Below are 19,846 nucleotides of genomic sequence, written 5' to 3'. Positions count from 1 at the left end.
TGAACTTGAGGGAATCAAGGAATCCTGCTTTCAGAGGAGGAATGAGAAGGGGCAAGAGAATCATCTTATTGCCTTTATTCTGCTGTCGGCCCAGCTGGCCCCACAGCAGCACACAGGGCCAAGCTTGTACACGCTCACCCATGCTCTCTGTGCAGGCCAGTGCATGCACACGTACACACACACACATACATACACATTCACACACATCTCATCTCTGGCTCTGGGAGTCAGTCTCTGGGGGGGGCGGGGGGGCAAGGGGCTGCTCCTCAGCTTGCCCCTGCCTGCCCTTTTATGACAGCACCAAGGGCGGGGGTGGGGCAGGGCCCACAGCCCCCAGAACAAGTCCCTGTGCAAAATGGAGGTGCCAGTTGGCTTTAGGATGGAGGTGTCACATCCCCCCCATTCCTAGAGTCCCCTCCTCCAGTGCCTGAAGGAGGGACTGCTCTGCCTACCTGGGGGGCCAGACCCCTGCCAGGGCTGGGCCCTGTGGAACCCAGGTTTGTCCCACACCTGACCCTGCCAGGACCTCCAGCACTGAAGAATGGCCAAGTATGAGGTTGTGGGGATCCCCCACCGAAGAGCAAGAAGGCCTGAGCCCCGAGGGGTCTGGGGAGGGGCCATCACCCCCTCTCCTAATCCATCTTCAATATGAAGAGGCTTGGGGCACACTTCCTGGGGAGGGAGCACAGGCCTAGAAAAGTCCCAGCTTGGGCCCTCCCCAAACTTCCATCTTCTGGGCCACAGCCTAAAGCCAGGCATCCAAAAGTCCACAAGTCCAGCCGGCTGGTCAGAGTCCCTGCGCAGTCCTTGGGGGGCATAACCCTGGTGGGAGTTGGGTGTCAGACCTGCACAGGCAGCGTCTGGTTCATCTGCAGCCGCATGTCCTGGATACTGCTGAGAATCTTCTTCTGGTGGCCAGCTAAGGTGACCCCAATCCGGAGCAGATCTCTGTAGGTGGAGCAAGGGCAGAGTCAGTCCCTTTCCTCCTGCCCACCACCCTGGGCCTAGCCCAGAGCTCCCTGCCCTGCCCCTCCAAATCTAAGGCACGCTTACTCTGAAGTCATCTGGGCAACCAGGTCAAAGGATGCGAACCCCGCGCTGACGAAGCTTTCCTTGTACCGCCCCATCTTGATGGCGTCCAGCCAGTCACCAACTGTTGTGAAGGTTGTGTAATCTGGAACCGTGCGGTCCAGGAGGGGCTGTGACATACTGTGGGGAGAAGAGAGGGACCTGGTGAGTCCTGAGGGCAGGAGATGCAGGGATAGGGCTGTAAGCTCAGTGGCAACAGAGGCAGAGGTACTGACCCAGACTGGGCACTGGCGATGACCTTGAGGCTGGCGGCGTTGCGGATGAGCTTATCCAGGGTGTTGACAATCTGGGAGAATTTGGGCCTGAGGTTCCGGTCCCGCACCCAGCAGTCCAGCATGAGCTGGTGCAGTGCTGTGGGGCAGTCCATGGGTGGTGGCAGCCGGTAGTCCTGCTCTACAGCATTGATGACCTGGGCCGAGGGCAGGGAAACCCAGAGTGAGCCCCCACTTGCTCCCTAGTCAGCTCCCACCCACCCTACCACTCTGATTTAGCTCCACTCACATCCTGGTTGCTCATGTCCCAGTAGGGTCGCTCTCCATAGCTCATGACCTCCCACATGACGATGCCATAGCTCCAGACGTCACTAGCAGAGGTGAACTTTCGATAGGCTATGGCCTCCGGGGCAGTCCAGCGGATGGGGATCTTCCCGCCCTGGTGGGGGGGGCACACGCCCTTCACCCTGTGACTCTGGGCTGCCCCCCAGCCCTGAACCCCTGTCTGGCTGGCCCCACCCCCAGTCTCCCTCCCGGCTGCTTCCTGTACCAGGGAGCTGGTGTAGGTAGGATCGGAGGGGTCATCCTCCAAGAAGCGGGAGAGGCCGAAGTCTGAGACTTTGCAGACCAGGTTGCTGTTGACAAGGATATTGCGGGCAGCCAAGTCACGGTGCACATAGTTCATTTCGGACAGGTACTTCATGCCAGCAGCAATGCCCCGCAACATGCCCACCAGCTGGATGACTGTGAATTGTCCATCGTTGAGCTGGAGGCAACAAGACGCTCAGCTGGGCCATAGTCTCCCTCTTGGCCCGTGGCCTATCCATGGCCTGCCTGCCTGCCTGCCTGCCCTCTCTCTAAGCCCTTAGAGACCATGCCTCATGTATCTTGCAACCATGTCCAGAGGAACTGAGTGTAAATAAGCTGCCCTACTATGTGTCAAGCATCTTGTATACAACATCCCAATTCATCCCCATTAGGACCCATTAACTCTTACCACTCCAATTTTACAACCAAGGTAGCTGAGACTCAGAGAGGTTACGTAACTTGCCTGAGGTCATACAGGTAGGAAGGAGCAAGGTCAGGATGTAAACTCTGATCATTCAGGCTCAGCTGTTTCCCTGCACTATGCCATCTCAGTAAATATTTGTGAACTTGAATAGATTCTCTCTTCCTTTGGGAGGGAGTGGTTGGCCCAACCCAGCCCTCTGGGAGAGGGACAGGGGCTAGGGGCTGGCTCTTACGCGTAGGAAGGAGTCCAGGGCGCAGTTCTCCATGAACTCAGTGAGGATCATAACTGGACGACTTTTGGTGACCACACCCTCCAGCCGGATTATGTTGGGGTGGTCAAACTGCCCCATGATGGAGGCCTCACTTAGGAAGTCACGCCGCTGCCTCTCAGTGTAGCCCACCTTCAGCGTCTTGATGGCCACAAATACTTCCCGGCGGCCGGGCTGTTTCAGCCGACCACGACACACTTCCCCAAACTCCCCTGTAAGGCACAGGGCACAGGTCATAACCTACTTCTGGAATTGCACCTGCACCCAGCCCGCCTCAGCTTCTCATCTCCATTGTGCCCCGGGGGACTCACCAGCTCCAATCACCTCCTCAATCTTGACACAGGACACATCAATCTCCTTGGCAAATTCCCGTACAGCCTCATTAGGATCCTCATAGGTAAAGGGGTCAATATAAACCTTCATTCCAGGAGCAACTGGAGGGAGAAGAGGTGACAGGTCTGCAGGCTGGGGACAGTGAGGGAACGCCTCAAGTCTCAACCTCAGGCCTAGGGACCCTGCACAGACTCTCACCCCTGCTGGGAGCACATTCAGCAGCCTCCCTTCTAAGCTCGCTCCATCTTCTGTGTTGACACCCTAACCCCCAACCCCCGTGAGAACTCCTAGTGACCACAGAGACGAGACACCTAGGTTCTTCTCCTATTCTTTCTCCCTCATCTCTTATGATGTCCAAACCTCTCTCAGATTCATCCCTCCCCTCATTCCCACTGCCCCGACCTTGTCTAGGCCTTCAACACTCAGATTATTGCAATAGCCTCCTAGCTGGGCTCTCTGCCTCTGGACTTTTCCCACCAAGCTATCCTGCATACCTCTGTCTTCCTAAAACAATACATTCATTGTACTGCTCCCCAGCTTGAGAGCCTTTCCAATTACCTATGGAGGAGTCAAGTCCAAACTCCTCTGCCTGCCTTTCACGACCCTCCAAGGACTGGCCACAACTACCCAGCCTTCCCAGCAGCTGCCAAACAAGTCTTCTCACTGCCCCCACAGTTGGGCACTCTCCCCACCCCACCCACTACCTTCCAGAGGCTCTCCTAGCCAGGAATGTTCTCTCCCACCTCTCGAAACCATGCTCATCCTGCCTGGCTCAGCTCAAGTCCACCTCCTCCAGGAAGCCTTCCTCTTCTCTGAACTCTTACTGCCCCTTATGACAGGAACACCCAGCTTAATGCTTAATTGTTCTCTAACTGTTTCCTGTGTGTATATATCTTGTCTTTCCCACAGTACTAACTGCCTCTGGGGGCAGGGGTCACATCTCATTCGTCTCTGTGACTAGCAAGAGTGAGGAAGGGCTCAGGGAACCTGGAGAGAGGTATGAGTCAGGAAACGACACATGACTGGAAGCAGGGTATGTTTACAAGGAATGAAGTCCCAGGCAGGGAAAAGGGGGCTGCGGGAGCTGTGGGAGATCAAGACGAGGAGACAAACTCACTGTACTGCTGCAGCTTCTCCGTGTACTCCGAATCAGAGCCATGCCGCTGTTTCCTGGAGGGGGGCAGGGTGGGGAGTCGGCCTGAGACAAGTCCTACAGCTCCCTTTGCTCAGGGGACCCTTGGGCTCACATAAAGGGTTAGAGCCTGGTTCCACAGTTGGTGGTCACAGCAGGCTCTGGGTCTCTGGGCAAGGGGCTCAGTAGACTCAGTCCCTGAGGGATCAGCCAGTAGATTCAGGGGATAGGCTATAGGGGAATGAAGGACACAATAGAGACCTGGGCATGGACTAGGGAGGGCCTTTCCAGCAAGGAGAGCCAGCACCAGGAAGTCAGTGGCTCTGGGCTTGAGTGAGCTGGTGGTTTATCCATGTGGCTTGGGGGCTTAGGGTGCTAAAGGATCCTCTAGCACCAATGGGCCTGGAAGTACCTTAGGCAGACAATAGCGATGACCACGACAGCCACCACAAAGACAAGCCCAGCTGTAGCAGAGCCCACGATGAGGGGGAGCTGCTCCTGGAGCTGCTGGGCACCAGAACCTGGAGACCAAGAAGGGGCTGGTGAGTGGAGGGATGGGAGGTATGGGCTGGAGTTGGGACAGGCACAAGGGGCTATGTACCTCTCTCACTTGTGGTCTCAAACTCAGCTGGGTGGCTATACTGCCCGTAGCCAGCTACTGTGCGGGCACGGACCTGGACCACGTAGCGGGCATCAGGCCTCAGCCCATCCAGCTGCACAGAGTTCTTCTGGCTGGTCACTGTGGAGGCGATGCCCTCACTCTACAGTGCAGGAAGAAGGAGGCATCCTCAGATGGGTCCTGAGGCCAATTAGCCCATCTACGCCCAGGCCTGCCCTAAAGCCTTGTTCCCAAAGGCCCCCCAACACTATCTGGGGGTAATCTTCTTGGCCCAGCTTAGCCCAAGGCCACCTCCTGCCCCTTGAGGCTCTGACCTTCTCAAAGTACTTCATCTCGTAGTCCAGGATGACTCCATTGGGCCGTTCTGGGGGTGCCCAGGACAGGGTCAGACTGCTGCCTGAGCTGCTGTGCAGGTGTAGTGTAGGCACTTCGGACGGGGCTAGGGGAAGAGCAGGAGGCTCAACAGGGGCTCGTTGCACCCTGACATCCTTCCCAAAGACCCAGTTCCCAGTGGTCCCTTGGCAAGCCCTGGGCAACTCAGCTCTATCCAGGGGAAGATGAACCAGGCCCTATCCTCTTGTGTCCCCTCCTCACCAGCCTGGTTGGTGGTGATATTCACAGCTGCGTAGCGGGGCGGCAGAGGGCTCTTGCCTGAGACCCCGTTGACTGCCTGCACCTCAAAGGTGTAGCGCGTGTGGGCCAGCAGATGGCTGATGTGGACCCGGCGCTCTGTCAGGCCCAGCTGCCGAGGCACAAACTCCACGTTGTCATCACAGCGTGAGCAGGCCGAGGGCCCCCCGGTCCCAGGGCCCCCATGGCACTTCTTGCAGATGACATTGTACAGGAGGTCATCCCGGCCACCCAGGTCCCGGGGCTCACTCCACTCAAGGATCAGTGAGGTCTCATTCACGTTGGAGATCACACCCCGAGGTGGAGATGGCACCGCTGCAGGGAACATGGAGGGAGAAGGCAGTGAGCTGGGAGCCACAGCATTCTTCTGCTCAGAGTTCCTGTACATTCCAACATGCTTCCTACCTCCTTGCCTTGTCTCTGCTTTAATAAGCAGAGTACCTTTCCTACACTGCTTCACTGGGCAGCTCCTATTTACCCTTCAAGACTCAACTTGTGATGTCACCTCTTCGTGGAAGCCTTTCTTGATTCATTCTCCCCCATCCTCTGCACTCCCATGACACGATTCCTAGACAACCTTCTAGCCCAGCACTCAGCACATTATATGGTCATTATCTGTTTTCCCACCAGCTTGCAAGCTCCTCTAGGACAGTGACAGCATCTTATTCTCCACATCTTTGGCACTCAGTACAATGCCTGGCACACCAAAAGTCACAGCAGGAAGAAGGAGGGACAGCAGACCGCCCTGAGGATGTAAGTTCTGCTCTCCAGCATTGGGCCAAGAGAGCAGCAGTTCTACACAGAGAAAGAAGGACGGACTAGAGGGCCCCAGCCAGTTCCTAATGACTGGCTGCAGCTAGTAGTTGCTTATTAAATTGTCAGTGGAAGGGATGAGCCAGCTGACCTGGATTCTGGCTCAGGAGCGGTCACCTCCTAGCTGTGCCATCTTGAGCACACCTAACTTCCTGGAACCTCAGTTTCCCATCTAGAATATGGGATATTCATAGTGACTGACTCCTTAGTCCCTCCCAGGCTGGCCCCCCAGAGAGAAGGCCACAGTAGGCAAGCATGAGGATGTGCGTTCACTCACTGGTACAGGCACTGTCTGCAGAGTCCGAGTCTGCGCGGTAGAAGTTATTGTGGCAGGTGCAGATGCTGGCAGCTGGTGAGGTGGTGCGGCTGTTGGGGGGGCAGGGCAGGCAGGGCCCCTCTCCCTGCTTTGCCTTGTAGCTCCCAGGGGGACAGGCTGTGAGGAAGAAGAGATGGACAGTGTTCACCTCCCTTCCCTGTAGACACCAAGTTCCACACCTCTGTGAGAACTTGGCTCTTCCCCAGCCTAGGTCTTGGCCCCTCCACCTCCTAGAGTGTGGGGGCAATGCTGGGATTGCCTAACTCTAGCTGCAGCTACAAAAGGCCCTTTTGCCCCATAGAAACCCCACGTCAGCAATTCCTCCCCACCCCTTCCCCCCCACCTCGGGCCTTAAGGACAAAGACGTCAGCCCCATCACCTGGACAGCCTGGGCTTGTTGAGGCAGGGAAGAGAGAAAGGAGGAGGAAAAGGAGGGGAATGGGGAAGAGACCACCAGCAGGCTAGCAGCACCCTGCACTCTGCTGAGATGCCCCCACCCTCCCTGAAGCTCTAGGAAACTCATTCCTGAGGACCCTCAAGGACACCCTAGAGCAGCCAGGAGGTAGGGCCTCCTCCCCAGAGGTTTCACAGCCAACCTCTTACCACACCCACCAGGAACAGGGTAGCAGCTCCTTTCTGCCCTTGGGCAGGGGCTAAGGAGGGGTGGGAAAAGGGGGGAAGGAAAGCAGGCAGGAAGGCTGGGGTCACCTGGAGTTCAGAGGCCTCAAAGCATCCACAAGGGGCCTCGCCCCAAAGTGAGCCCAGAGCCCTTTCTCTGCCATCTACACTTGGCCCTCTGGATGGGGGCTTTATAGATTCCCCATACCTAGAGTGGCCATCTATTATTCAAATTGGAATATTTTTAGAGTGAAAGGGGCACTAGTAATAATTATGTTAGGATAATAGGAATAAACCAAGACTGCCCTGGTCACACGAAAGTATATTGTCAGCTTATCCCTGTGAGTACCTCTGGGGTGGGTGTTGCCCAGGGTGTGGAATGCCCAGAGTAGGCGCTGTCCCTTCTCTGGGGTTTAATCTCCCCTCACGAAGGTGATATTCCATCCTTGCTCTTTTGAGCCAGTGGGGGAGGGGGCAGAGGCCAGGCCAGCCTGGTTGCTATGGGAACCAGCATGCATTTCCTGCCAGGGACCTGCAGAGTGTTAGCCCCTCTTCAGGCTGTCAGGCTCATCACCCCCACCTGCTTTCTCCACTTTGGAAAAGGAAGTCTCCAGGAGGTTCTCATAGAGAGGTGGAGAGGGGCCGGGTAAGGTACTAGTCACCCTCTCACGACAATCCCAGGCTCACAGCCAGGTTGATGCCACCAGCCCCTCACACCTAGGGCTGTGGTAGGGGCTATCTCCCACCCCTCAGAGCTATAGGCTGGCAGGCCCAAGGGAGAAGAATTGGGCAGAAGGCACAGAAGACAAGGCCCTGGCACCTTGTCCTGCCCTCTGGAGCACTGGACAAGGCTTCAGTGCCAGCTCCCACACCTCCTAGATAGGAAGCCTTGAGGACAGAGCCTCGCTGCACTCCTTATTGGCAAAACAGTGGAGGCAACTGGAGTCTACCTTGCATGGTTGTGGTGAGAGAACCCTATGAGAACAGGTGTTAAACCTGGGAAGCCTAGCACATCGTAAGGTCTTATGAGTCTTGGCAAGCCACTAGAGAAAAGCCTGCTACCTCCTCATGTATGACATAAGGACAAAATAACCCCTGTGCCCCATGCGTCCCAGGCCTCCTGAGACTTGTGGCTAACACTTACATGATGTTTGTGCTCTACTATTGTCCCCATTTTGCACTTGGGGAAACTGAGTTTGACAGAGTTCAATAATTGCCCTAGTCACTTAGGTGGTAAGTGACAGTCAGGACTCAGGGCTTCAGGGACTGTGCCCTTAACCACTGTTCTATGTAAACCTGTCTCTCAAGGAGCAGATGAGACCCCAAGTAGAAGGGCTGAGCACAAGACACCCACAGCCCCATCCCCTCAGCCCTAGGGCCCATCTAGTACTTCCAGCGTGAAGCGTCCACTTGGGGCAGGACAAAGTGAGCATCTCTGCCAACCTCCTAAATCTTTGATCAGGTTCTCCAAGTGCCTGCTTGTCAGGGATTCTCCACGTCTCTCTTCCTCTCTCTTTAATTTCATTTCTTATTATCCTTGTGTCTCTCCTCATTTTCTCTCTCAGTTCCCTCTTTGCAGCATTCTCTGCACCTGATACCCATTCCTCCTAGACCTGATGCCCTACCTCCTAGTCAGATGGGAAGCAGCAGACAAGGGACAGTAGACGGTTGTGGCCCTGGCCCTCTCTCCCACTCCTCCCCCAGGCAGCCCCACTCACGGCGGCATTGGGTCTCCTTGGCAGCTGGCTCATGGCCGGTGGCACAGGTGCAGGCACCCACGGGCACCATCCACTCCCCGTCACCATTGCAGTAGAGCTTGAGTGGTACTGATACCTCCACCGCATTAGAGATGCAGGTGCCTGGAGCAATGACCAGTGAAGTGGGCTCCGCCCCAGTCAGGGTCTCAGGGAAGAGTGCGAAGCTTGCGGTGATGGACGCACACTTCTTGTAGAAGGCACGTACGGAGATGAGTGACATGCAAGCACCCTGGTCCTGGAAGGCCAAGTAGAAGCCGGCCTTGGAAAGCGGCCCGAAGCTGCGCACCTTGGTGTTGACACGGCCGGCATCGAGCCGCGAGAAGCTCTCATCAGGAGCAATGGTGTCCACTTTCACATAGGGGTTCTCCATCCAGAAGGGGGAGGAGGCTGAGGCCACATCACTGTCAGCCTCGTAGTAGAAGAGGTTGAAGGTCTCCTTGCAGGAGCCAGGGATATTGGGGATGCTGTTGCAGTCACGCACCGTGAACTTGAGCTCCACGTAGACCCGCTGCACATCCCGCCGCCAGATGAACCCCGTGCGAAGCCAGTTGTTCTGACTTGACTCACGCACATTACACACCTGGTATGTGCGGATAGGGTTCATGGCCTCGTCGTAGCCACTCACCTCCTCCCACTGTGCATGGGCCAAATGAAAAAGAGAGAGTGAGCACCAACATTTGCCAAGTGTTTACCACACACCCATATCTGCTATAGTTACTTCGCAGAGACATTTCTGTGGTATAGTGGCTGAGCATACAGACTATATGAATTCAAATCCCAGCCCTCTGCTCGCTATGTGACTATAGGTAAGTTATTTAACCTCCTTGCCTCAGTTTCCCCATCTGTAACATGAAGATAATAAAGATGTGTAAGGAATAATGACTGTAAATGAATAAAGCACTTAGAATAGGGCTGGGAATTTGTTAAGTACTATGAGTATTAGCTAAAATATATATATTTATGCCTCAGTTTCATCATCTGTAAAATGGGGCTAATTATGGGCTGTAACAGTGCCTGACAGAGAGCAAGCATTCAATGAATACTGGCTGTCACTATTACCATCACATTTAATCTTCACAGCACCATGAAACTGTTGTCCCCATTTTAAGATGAAGAAGTCAAGGCTCACAGAAGGGGGAGACTTGCCCAAGGTCATAGTCAGTCCTGTGACTGCAGGGCCTGTAGTGCTATCATACCCCAAGGTTCTAGGGCTCACTGCAGCCATGAAGACCATCTAGGGAGGTTAATTAGAATATTTTAGAGACATGAGCACTACAGGAATTTAAAAGTAAAGAAATGGAGGCCCAGAAAGGTAAACTGCTTTGCTCAATTAGAGATTGAGCAAGTTAGAGATCAGGAACCAAGGTTTCCTGGTTCCCAAGCCAGTGCTCTTTTCAGGGACCCAGGAAGAAGGGAGCTAGTCAGGGGAGAGGGATGGGAACAGGCTGAAGACAAGCTGAGGGAGAATGGGACAAAGATGGTGTTTGTGGGGGGAGGAGGTTCAGGCAGGCAGAAGACTGAGAGATAAAAACTCCCGCAGAGAAGGTGACAAGTGAAGAGGATGGGAATGCGCCAGGAGGTGAGGGTGACGGGCAGAGGACAGAGGCAGCCCTTTTCCAGGCCCTGGTGAGGTGAGGGGGCACAGGCACTGGGAGATGGGGGCATCTAATGGAACCAGCACTCAGGAGAGATGATGGGGAGGTCTTACCCCACTTTCTGGATGAGATGTCCACGCCAACTCAGACGTCACCCATTTTGTGTCCATGAGGGTCTCTGGGGGAACAACAGAAGGAAAAGGTCTGGGGCTAATTTCAGGATGAAGAGAAAGAAGAGTTTGCCCAGGGAAGTGCAGGACACAGGAGACCCAATTCCCACCAGGCACCATCCCCACAAGTCCCCAAACCCCCCCACCCCCACCCCCACCCCAGAGGAGATTCTGCGGCCTTCCCCAGAGATGTCACAGCCCCAAAGATGTAAGGTCAGGCAGGCTAGGGTGGGTGTCACAGCTGACCCCAGGCCTGGGTTAATGAGGCGGGAGCAGAGGCCAGTTCACACACCTACAGGCTCCGCTAATCTCCACACAAAGGGGCTGGCAGAGCCTTTATCCTAGAACAAAGGGCTGTGTGCTTCAGACCCCACAGCCCTGGCCTCCTCTGACTCCATTCCCAGCACAAAGGCCCAACCCCACTCACCACCCAGGGGAAAGGGAGGAGACTTACAGGACAGAGCCAGCTCCCACCCGGCCTCCCACCCAGCCACCTGCGGGGGATGGGGCAGGAATGCTCTCTGAGGGTGGGAGGGGGGCCACCAAGACCCAGAAGAAGGTACTATTGGTGTATCCCTTTTACAGGGAGAAAACTGATGCCCAGATACTGTAAATACACTCCTAAGGTAAGACTGCAAGGACTTGGGGTGAGGGGTTGGAGGGTGGCTCAAATTCAGGTCCATCTGACTTCGTAACTAATCCCTTGCACTCTGACTGCCATATGCCCCTCTGTGAAAGAGAGACTAGAGAAAGCCCAGAAAACTGTGTATCCTTTAAGTCCCAACCAAACTGTTACCTCCTCCAGGAAGCCTTCCTTGAACCTCCAAGCCAGGGTTAGATTCCTTTCCCTGTGCATTAAGGGCAGGGGGCTTTGTCACAGCACCATTCCTGTGTTCTGAACAGTAGTTTCTTGTCTGTTTCCCTTTGCTAGGTCATGGGGGGGCCCATTAATGTTTTTGACAGAAACTCACTCCCTTGGGAAGCTGGTTCTGGGCTCTGGCTGGTCAACTCTACTCTCTGAAGGACAGTGTGACCCCAATATCAGACGTGGACACGCAAGAAAGTGAGGAAAGAGGTGCCAACTTCTTTTCTACAGTTTGAGAGACAGGGCAGCCAGTATTTCTTCCCTCAACTCTGAGCTGGAATGGGGCAGGGTTGCTCCAAAACTTCTGGAGGCTTCTACATCAACAGTGGGGCAGCTGGGGTTGCCCAGAAGGGGAGAGACCCAAACCCCACAGGCTCCAGGCTTGCAGCCTTTCCTGGGTTTCCTGGGTCCTGGATCTGAGCCGAGGATGATGGAGGACTCAGTGGGTGGACAGGCAGCTGTGGCCCCAGCCCCCCACGTGAGGCAAAGGGGCCACCCTGCACTGCAAGGAGCAAGGCTCCCTCCTGCAGCAGCAGTGGGTCCCTGGAGGGCCTGGCTGCTGGGTGAGCTATCCCAGCCTCCTCGTCGGTGACCTGACAGGCCCCTCTGGCAAACACACAGATAGACACAGACATTCAGCAGAGAGACACTCGAGGGAAGCAGAGATGGGCAGAAGCAGGGGCCCAGAGACAGGCATGGAGAGGGACGGACGGTGGGCGGCACCGAGCTGGAGGGATGTGCAGAGCCGGCTGGCTGGGAGCAGACAGCCAGGATGGCCGGCGGCAGACTACAAAAGACTGTGAGATGCAGAGACAAGGAGGCCCAAAGAGACAGAGACAGAGAGGGAGGTTGCCAAGTGGCCTCTTCCCCAGCCGGCAGCCCAGAGTATTCCTGTCCCTGGGAGCCAGCCGAGCCCAGCGCCCCCTCCCCCAGCAGCCAGTCCGCCCGCTTGTCTGCCCTCCCGCTGCCGCCCGAGCAGGCGAGGGCTCCCACCGCTCCCTCGGCTGCCTCCCTCCCGCCTCCCTCTCCCTCACTTCCTTCTGCTCAGCCTGTGCCAAACCCATCTGGAACTGTTTAAACCCAAATATTCAGCCCCCTCCCCCCTCCAGCCAGATTCCTCCACAGTTTAAAACAAGCCCTGCGCTGGCTCGGAGAGGAGGGGAGGCGGGAGGGGACGGCGGGGAGGCGGGCGGCAGGAGGCAGGAGGGAGGGAGGCTCTTCATTTCTGTTTAATTTCTGGGGAGCGAGAGAGGGAGGGGATCGGCCCTTGGCCATCGCTCAGCCTTGGCCATCGCTCAATCTCGGCACATTTTTCCCATTAATGAGGAGAGGACTTGGATTTCGAGTGATGTGTGCCTGAGGAAGGGCTCCGGTCACCCTGGTGGGGAGGGGGCGGCGGGCTTTGTATTCCCCACTTCTCTGGGGGAGGGAAGGGGCCTGTTCCCTCCAGCTTGCTCCAGTACAGGAGAGGAGGCAAGGGCCTCCTCAGACCCTGGGGTGCCGATGTCTGAGCCCCAGGAAGGACGTGAGGGGGGTGTGTCGGGGTGTGTGTGTCATACAACCCAATTGTCTGTGGCATCAGGAGGGGGAGACCCAGCCCACCTTTTCTCTGCTATATGTGTGGCGTGTGTGTGTTTGTGTGTGTACACATGCTGGGGCAGAGGATATCAGGTACAGGGGGTAAGGACAAAAGAGGAATTAGCTAGCAACCTCCAACCCCTGCAGCTGCCTACTGCACCCCAGCCCTCTCTGTCCTCTCTGTAGATGCAGATCTGAGATGAAGGAGATGAGAGAGGAAGCTAGCTAGCCCCAGACACAGGGCTGTCAGGCAGGGGACCATAACCGTCCCCCCAAAGTCACCAGGGAAGTGGGCACCTGGCCTGGTGTGTTTCTGCGACTGGGGCTTTGATGCTCAGGAATGAACATCATTCAGGTTTCCACAGGGCCATGGGAGCAGCCACGTGGCAGCAGCTGTGTGGCCCTTGCCACACAAACACACAAATGCACACACAGCACCCGGTTCTCAGTGGCTGGGCTCATTCCCCACCACTGGGGCTAAAGAGCGACAAGTCAACACATATGGTGGACAAAAACACACAAAGCCACAGCCATCCGCAAACACGCACACAGCTTCACACAGAGCCACGGTCTGTCTTTCTCAGACGCACGGATGCATATGGTACAAATAGATTAGTCTTCCTTAGACATTCATATACAGTGAATTTTTCTTACACACAGATCTGGCTTGCCTTAGGCAGGCCTATGCTTACAGCCTGTGTGCAGATTTCCCAAAATATGTGGATATATAGAAGGCATGCACACCCAACTCAACGGTACATTCTCCAATTGCACACACAACCATCAGCCGCAAGTCACAGTCTTGAGTGTGAAGTGCAAACACAAACACCAGTTTCCCTGTACAGGCTTGGTGACATGCTCTTACACAGTCACACACAAACAATAGTCAGCTGCATACATACAGATGTAATTGAACATACCACAGTCCCCCAAAGGAGCATGCAGATGTATAAGAATCAATACCTAGAATTTGTGGAAAGCCTCAGAGGTGCATCCTCCATGCACATGCAACCCACATGCGCATGCCCACACACACTGCAAGCTTGCTCTTTCTATGGGATGTCTTCAAGTGGGGTGGATGGAGAGTTGTGAGGACAGTACCCCTTCACCTGCCTCCAACTTTATGGTGCTCTTGCTTAAGAAGGGCAGCCACACAGCCACTCTTGCAAAGGAAGCAGAGGTGCTGGGGCAGGCTTGGCCAGAGGCACAGGGAAGGAGCAAGCCCCAGCCCTGCTTCCTGTTGTCCTGGCTCAGGCAGGCGCTGTCAGTCAGGTAACAAGGCTGGGGGTGGGGCAAGGGCATGAAGATGGTTCTGGGTGTGGCTGGGTGCGGCTTCTCCAGGTGTAGCCCCTGCCCCAGCAGCAAGCCACTTCCCTGCCAGTACAATGGCACTGTCTCAAAGGCACTTGAGCCTTGGGTAGGGGGTGGCACCATGAAGAGATTTTTCCCCAGGAGCTTTGAGCAACACTCTTTCACACACGAGTTGAGGACCTGGCATGAGGAGGACATGGTGGGCTCCCTGGCCTGCATCTGAGGGTCTCATTGGGTCACTCTGGTGCAGAGGCACCAGCTAAGAGCCTGCCACCTACCATGGTGAGGCGCCAGGCTCCCACAACTTTACAGAACTGCCAGACCCCACAGCACCCCCAGGCCACAAGTCACCCAGAGCACCCCACCATGAGAACAGGAATGTCACTGAGACTCAGGAAACCAAAACCAAAAAACCGGAGACAGAAACAAGAAGCCTCCAGCCCAAACCTCAAACTAGGGACCACTTTGAGGTGGCAGGAACAGTCATGCTCCAGGGCTGGGCCAGCAGAGTGTGCAGGGGCAAGAGGACAAAGGGGCAGGGTCTGGGCAGGAAGCAGCACCCTGGAGCCCTGCCTGTGAAAAAAGGGAGAAAACTCCATGCCATCCCTGAGTTGGATCCCCTCCTCCACTCCATGAAGTCCCTACCTCAGCCACCAAGCCGAGTGATCTCGTTCCCAGGCCTCCCCCACTTCCCCTACCTCTCCCCATGTGTCAGTATGTGTGCACGCATGTACCAGCTGCACGCTCAGGGTGGCCAGCCAGAGGAGAGAGGGGCCTGGGGGGGACCCTGCCATGGGACCTGGAGAGCATCTATGTTGTGGGGGAGCTGAACTCACCTCCCCCTCCCCTGCCACAGCCCCTTGGCCCCCATGTTTGGAGGGGAGGGGAGCATCTCAGAACAGAGAACACATTTTGTTTTTCATTCTTCCCCTCAGATCATGGGGATTTATAATTAAATAAACCTGAGAGGGAGGAAAAGGGGGGAAGAAACACACGGCAGGGAGCCCAAATGCCTCAATGCTCATCCATGTCCCCAACACCAGTGTGGCCCTGCCTGCCAGCCAGTCAGAAGGATGGACGGACAGTTAGCCCTTCCCTGGGATGCTGGCCACAGTGGGTCTGGCCAGGAGACTGGATCAGAAGGCAATAGGAGACCTGCCACCAGGGCCAGCCCTTGGGGTAGGGGGCCTCTCCCACCCCATCAGGTGCCCAGCTGTACCTAGTCTCCCTCACTCCCCCCACCCCCCCAGCTGCCCAATCCCGACAAACCAGTTTGACTCAGCACAACAGGCAGGGCTACAATTTTCAAACTATGCAGGCCTGGTGATTCAGCCTCTTCATGCTGTTTAATTAGTGGAAGGCCGGGTGGTGGAGGCCTTGCCCACGGCAGCTTTGGCTTCAGCTCGCAGCCGCTGAGGCCACAATGGCAGCAGCTCTGGCTAAAGGAAGAGCAGTGACAAGCAAACTGGTTCCCCCAAATAGCTGCCACTGTCCCTCATCGGCAGCTCTGAAGTGCCAGCTCATGACAAACAGGAATGGGGTGGGGGGCGCCAGAGGCAACTCAAACAGGTGAGCAAGCCACAAAAATCCCAGCCCATTGTCCCCACGTTTTTGGTGGTCACTCCTGCAGCCCCTGAGAAAGAGATGGACTCACACACTGCCTTTTTCCTCAGGGACAGATTCCACCGCAGTGACTGCTCTGCGAGCAGGGCTTGGCTGGAAGAGGATGGGTTTCTCTTCTCTCAAAAGGGTCTATTCCCAGCAGGGACCTCCCCATCCTATCTCAGGTGTAAGGGCCCTATGGTTCAGACTCCATTCCTCATCTGGGCCCCATTCCTAGTCTGCTCACCCTATTGGACCTCATTCCCTTACCCATTCATGGCCCTGAAGGAGAGAATGATCTTGGCTTGGGGGAACTGGGGAACATTACTCAAAAGGGGAATGAGTGATGAGGTGGCCTCGTTTCTCTGTGTCTATGGGTAAATCCCAGGGCAATTTGAGTGTGGGGGGAAGAGGGGCAGTCAAACAGAGGGCAAGGAGAGGAGTGCTTTTTCAACCCGGGAGGACAAGCAAGGACCCTGGCTCCATCCACATGGAAAATTGATGAGATCCTGGGATGCAGAGTCATGGTGAACCCCAAGTGTGCAGGGAAGGAAGAAGAACCAGGTGTTAGATGATATTTAACTATTGGGTACATGAGGGACAACACCCACAGCTCAGGGACCCTGGGCCTAAATATAATGACCCCTAGATGCAAAGAGCCAAAAGTCCAAGGACAAACAAAATCCTGACAAGGCCCAATAGAAGGTTGGATCAAGGAAGCTGGGTCCGCCTCCCGTAAGGCTCAGGGGGCTGAAGAGATCTTCAGTACTAAGGGACCACATAGCTCTGCCCACTGATCACAGCCCAGAACCTCGAAGTCCACCCATGCCGCCCTTCAAACCCCAGAAGAGGGGTGGGGGTACAAGCAGAGCACAGCTGCCTATTGACCCAGCTCTCTTCCCATTCCTTCCCTCCCAGGAGCTGCAGGGAGATGAGGGGAGACCATCCCTCCCCAACAACCTTCCCTCCAGTCAAACCTAACCTCCTTCCAGCAAAATAAGGGGACTCACCATTTCACTCCTGACAGCTCTCCAAGGAGCAGACCCTAGGGTAATAATAATAATAACAACAGCAGCTAATCCTTGAATAACAAGGACTGTGAGCTAAGCACTTCACACATACTAAGGATTCAATCCTCACAACAACCCTCTGAGGTTGATACTATTACTATCCCATCTCACAGTGAGGGAGAACAGGTGGGTGGTAGGTGTAAGGTGGGGGCTGGGGTCAGCGCCCTGCATCTCTCTTTTTCTTGCATTCTCACACACAAACTGAAGACCATAGGGTCTGAGGTATTGCAAAGTGAAGGAACCGGTGAAAGCCTCACTTGTAGGCACTGCTACTTCCTAGGGGCACCCCATCTGGCCCACCCCCCCACCAGGGAGTAGCCCTAGCTCCCACTTCACAGCTGAGGGAAGAGGAGGGGGCAGGGAGCAGCTGGCCCTGCTGCCCTCTCTTCCTGGGCTGCTACAGCCTGTCAGGACTCTGCCTCCTGGCCAGCCCCCCAGCTCCTCAGCCTCGCCTCTTTGAGAGTCTGGAAGATTATGAGGGATGTAATGGAGGAAGAAAGGAAGGGAAAGACAGAGGAAGGAAGGAAGGAAGGAAGAAAGGGGTGAGCCTCCTCAGGTTAGCCCTTGTTCACCTGACCCAAACCACATCCCCCATTCCACCCTCAGCACCAGCACCCACCACACCCCACAACAAGGGCCTTGGGGCCTGACACACAGGTGACACACAGCCCCATAGGTGTGTGTGTGTGTGTGTGTGTGTGTGTGTGTGTGTGTGTGTGTGTGTGTGTGTGTGTGTGTGTGTGTGTGTGTGTGTGTGTGTGTGTGTGTGTGTGTGTGTGTGTGTGTGTGTGTGTGTGTGTGTGTGTGTGTGTGTGTGTGTGTGCCAGTGTCGCCCCTTCTGGGCTAAGGCAGACACAGACCTGGGAACTCAGAACAGGCTCACCGGCTCACACCCTTAAGGCAACAAACAACAAAGCCCCACACAGCTTCTTACGCCTGCGATCCTATCACACACATGTGGGTGAGTGTGCGCAAGTGTGGACGCACCTCAGTGTGTCTGAATTTGCATGTGTCCACCCATGTGAATCAATCTGTGAGCACAGTGGGCTCAGAGGTAAAAGAGGGTGGGGGAATCACAGGAATATTTTTCCTCTGGAGAAAATTAGAAAGCACCAGAAGATGCCTTTCTCTCTGAACTGTGTTCTTTTTTCCTTCCAACCTTGAAGTTCACCGACTGTGAACATATGAACAAACCAAGTTGTGCAGGATTCACGTTTTTGTTCCTGAACTAAGCAAGTGACTAGATCTGTTCGGATGCCAGAAACAAGTACTGCCTATATTCCAATTTTCCCCAAATTTCTATAGTGTCCCACCCTCCACATCAAGAAAGGTCCCCCCCACCCCCACCTTATGGCTCCAAAATGTTTGGAGACCAGGATGTGTGTGTGTGCGTGCCTCCCTATTGTTTGTGACCTGTGCTGGTGCCTCTGTTCCCGGCAGGCAGGCTCGTGTCGAGTGGCATGTGTGTGAGCTCTCCTGACAGGGCCAACAACACTTGGGCTGTTCATCCAAGTACAGTCGTTTGGAAGTTGGAGCTACCCTTCAGCAACAGTCTTGGCAGATTTCACAGAGCCCATTGCAAAGCCGAGCCCTTTCCCACCCGCTAATGAGTAACGCACCCGGCTCCGGTGCTACCTGGGGCAAACCCCACAGCTCCGGGGGTTCAGTGGAGACCCAAGCACTCGGGGTGTCCTGCTAGAAGGGTGCAACGCCCGCGCACACGGCCCCTCGTGTGTAGTTGGCGCTCGGTATACCATAAACAGTAACAGGCCCCCGCCTGTCCACCCCCGCAGCCGTCCGCTGACAAAGCGGGGTGCACGCACTCACACTCTCACAGTTAATTCCAATGGGTTCCTGACCAGTGCCACCTCCTCCTAACCCGGGGAGTCCCGCTTCCCCCAACCCGTGGCAGCCCCGCGGCCCCCGCCTTGCGTGGTGGGTCGACCACACTTCCTCGGCTCCCGGAGGTGCCAAGGGCCCCGCTTCTCTGCAGTGAGTGTGGGGTACTCCCACAAAAGCTCCCGGACGGACCGTGACTTTCGGGGACGCTCATCTCGAGTCGCGCTGCCCGCGATGTCCCGACGCGCGGACCGCCAGCCTCCGAGCCAGCTCCGGCCTCCGAGGCGGCTCCGGGGGCGTCCTCCCCAGCCCGTCCTCCCGCCCTGGAGAAGGCGCGGGTGGCGGAGCTTCCTCCCACACCGCCGGCCCCTCCGGTCCGCGCTCCGGCGACCCCAGGCACCCTGCCCCTGGCGCGCCCCCGCCGCTCACCTTCCAGCGCGCGGCAGCCAGTGGGCAGCAGCAGCGGCAGCAGCAGTAGCAGCGCAGGCAGCAGCGGCAGGAGCCCCGGCGGCGGCGGGAGGGCGCGGGCCATGGCCGGAGCGGCTCCGGGAGCCGAACCGGGCCGCGCCGGGCCGGGCCGCGCCGGCGGGGCTGCGGGCACCCGAGGGAGGGTCCGCTCGGAGGGCTCCGGGGAAGGCTCGCGTCTAGTCCCAGAAGATCCGGACAAGGAGCGGGTGCGATCCAGGCGGGCGGCTCCGGGACCCAGGCGGCGCCCCGAGCTCGGCGATCCCGGGGGATGCGGGCAGATCGGTCCCGCGGAATCTGGACGGACCGGTCCAGGAGGATCTGGACGCTGGGGAGCTCGGTGCCCGAGGACTCGGGGAGGCGGGCCGGGGTGGGAGGGCGCAGGCGGTCGTGGGCCGGGGTGTACAGTAATTAGGCGGTCCGCTGAGGGCCCGACTTGGATCCAGGGTCCGGGACCTCACGCCGGCCGGGATCCGAGCCGGGATCTTGCTGCGCCGCTCACGTACTCACTTCTGCTGTCCCCAGCACTGGCGCGGCCGCTCTGGGCGAGAG

The 19,846-nt window shown here is 56.5% G+C and overlaps 1 protein-coding gene across 1 annotated transcript; it reads right to left on the bottom strand.

Annotated features, from left to right (window-relative positions):
- Positions 1-212: 212 nt before the first annotated feature.
- EPHB3 (EPH receptor B3) lies at positions 213-19,361 on the bottom strand. Its single transcript, XM_063087578.1, is given in 18 exon segments — positions 213-554; positions 556-672; positions 846-948; positions 1,054-1,209; positions 1,305-1,498; positions 1,591-1,740; positions 1,852-2,067; positions 2,546-2,793; positions 2,893-3,015; positions 4,032-4,084; positions 4,459-4,567; positions 4,648-4,807; positions 4,980-5,104; positions 5,260-5,610; positions 6,386-6,541; positions 8,761-9,433; positions 10,508-10,572; positions 19,259-19,361. Coding segments are annotated over 18 exon segments (3,282 nt in total). The 3' UTR covers positions 213-374.
- Positions 19,362-19,846: the final 485 nt, after the last annotated feature.

Source organism: Cynocephalus volans, chromosome 1, assembly GCF_027409185.1.
Source record: "Cynocephalus volans isolate mCynVol1 chromosome 1, mCynVol1.pri, whole genome shotgun sequence".
In the NCBI taxonomy this organism is placed as follows: domain Eukaryota; kingdom Metazoa; phylum Chordata; class Mammalia; order Dermoptera; family Cynocephalidae; genus Cynocephalus; species Cynocephalus volans.
The sequence above is the reverse complement of the archived record's forward strand: the minus strand, read 5'-3'. Positions and strand labels throughout refer to the sequence as shown.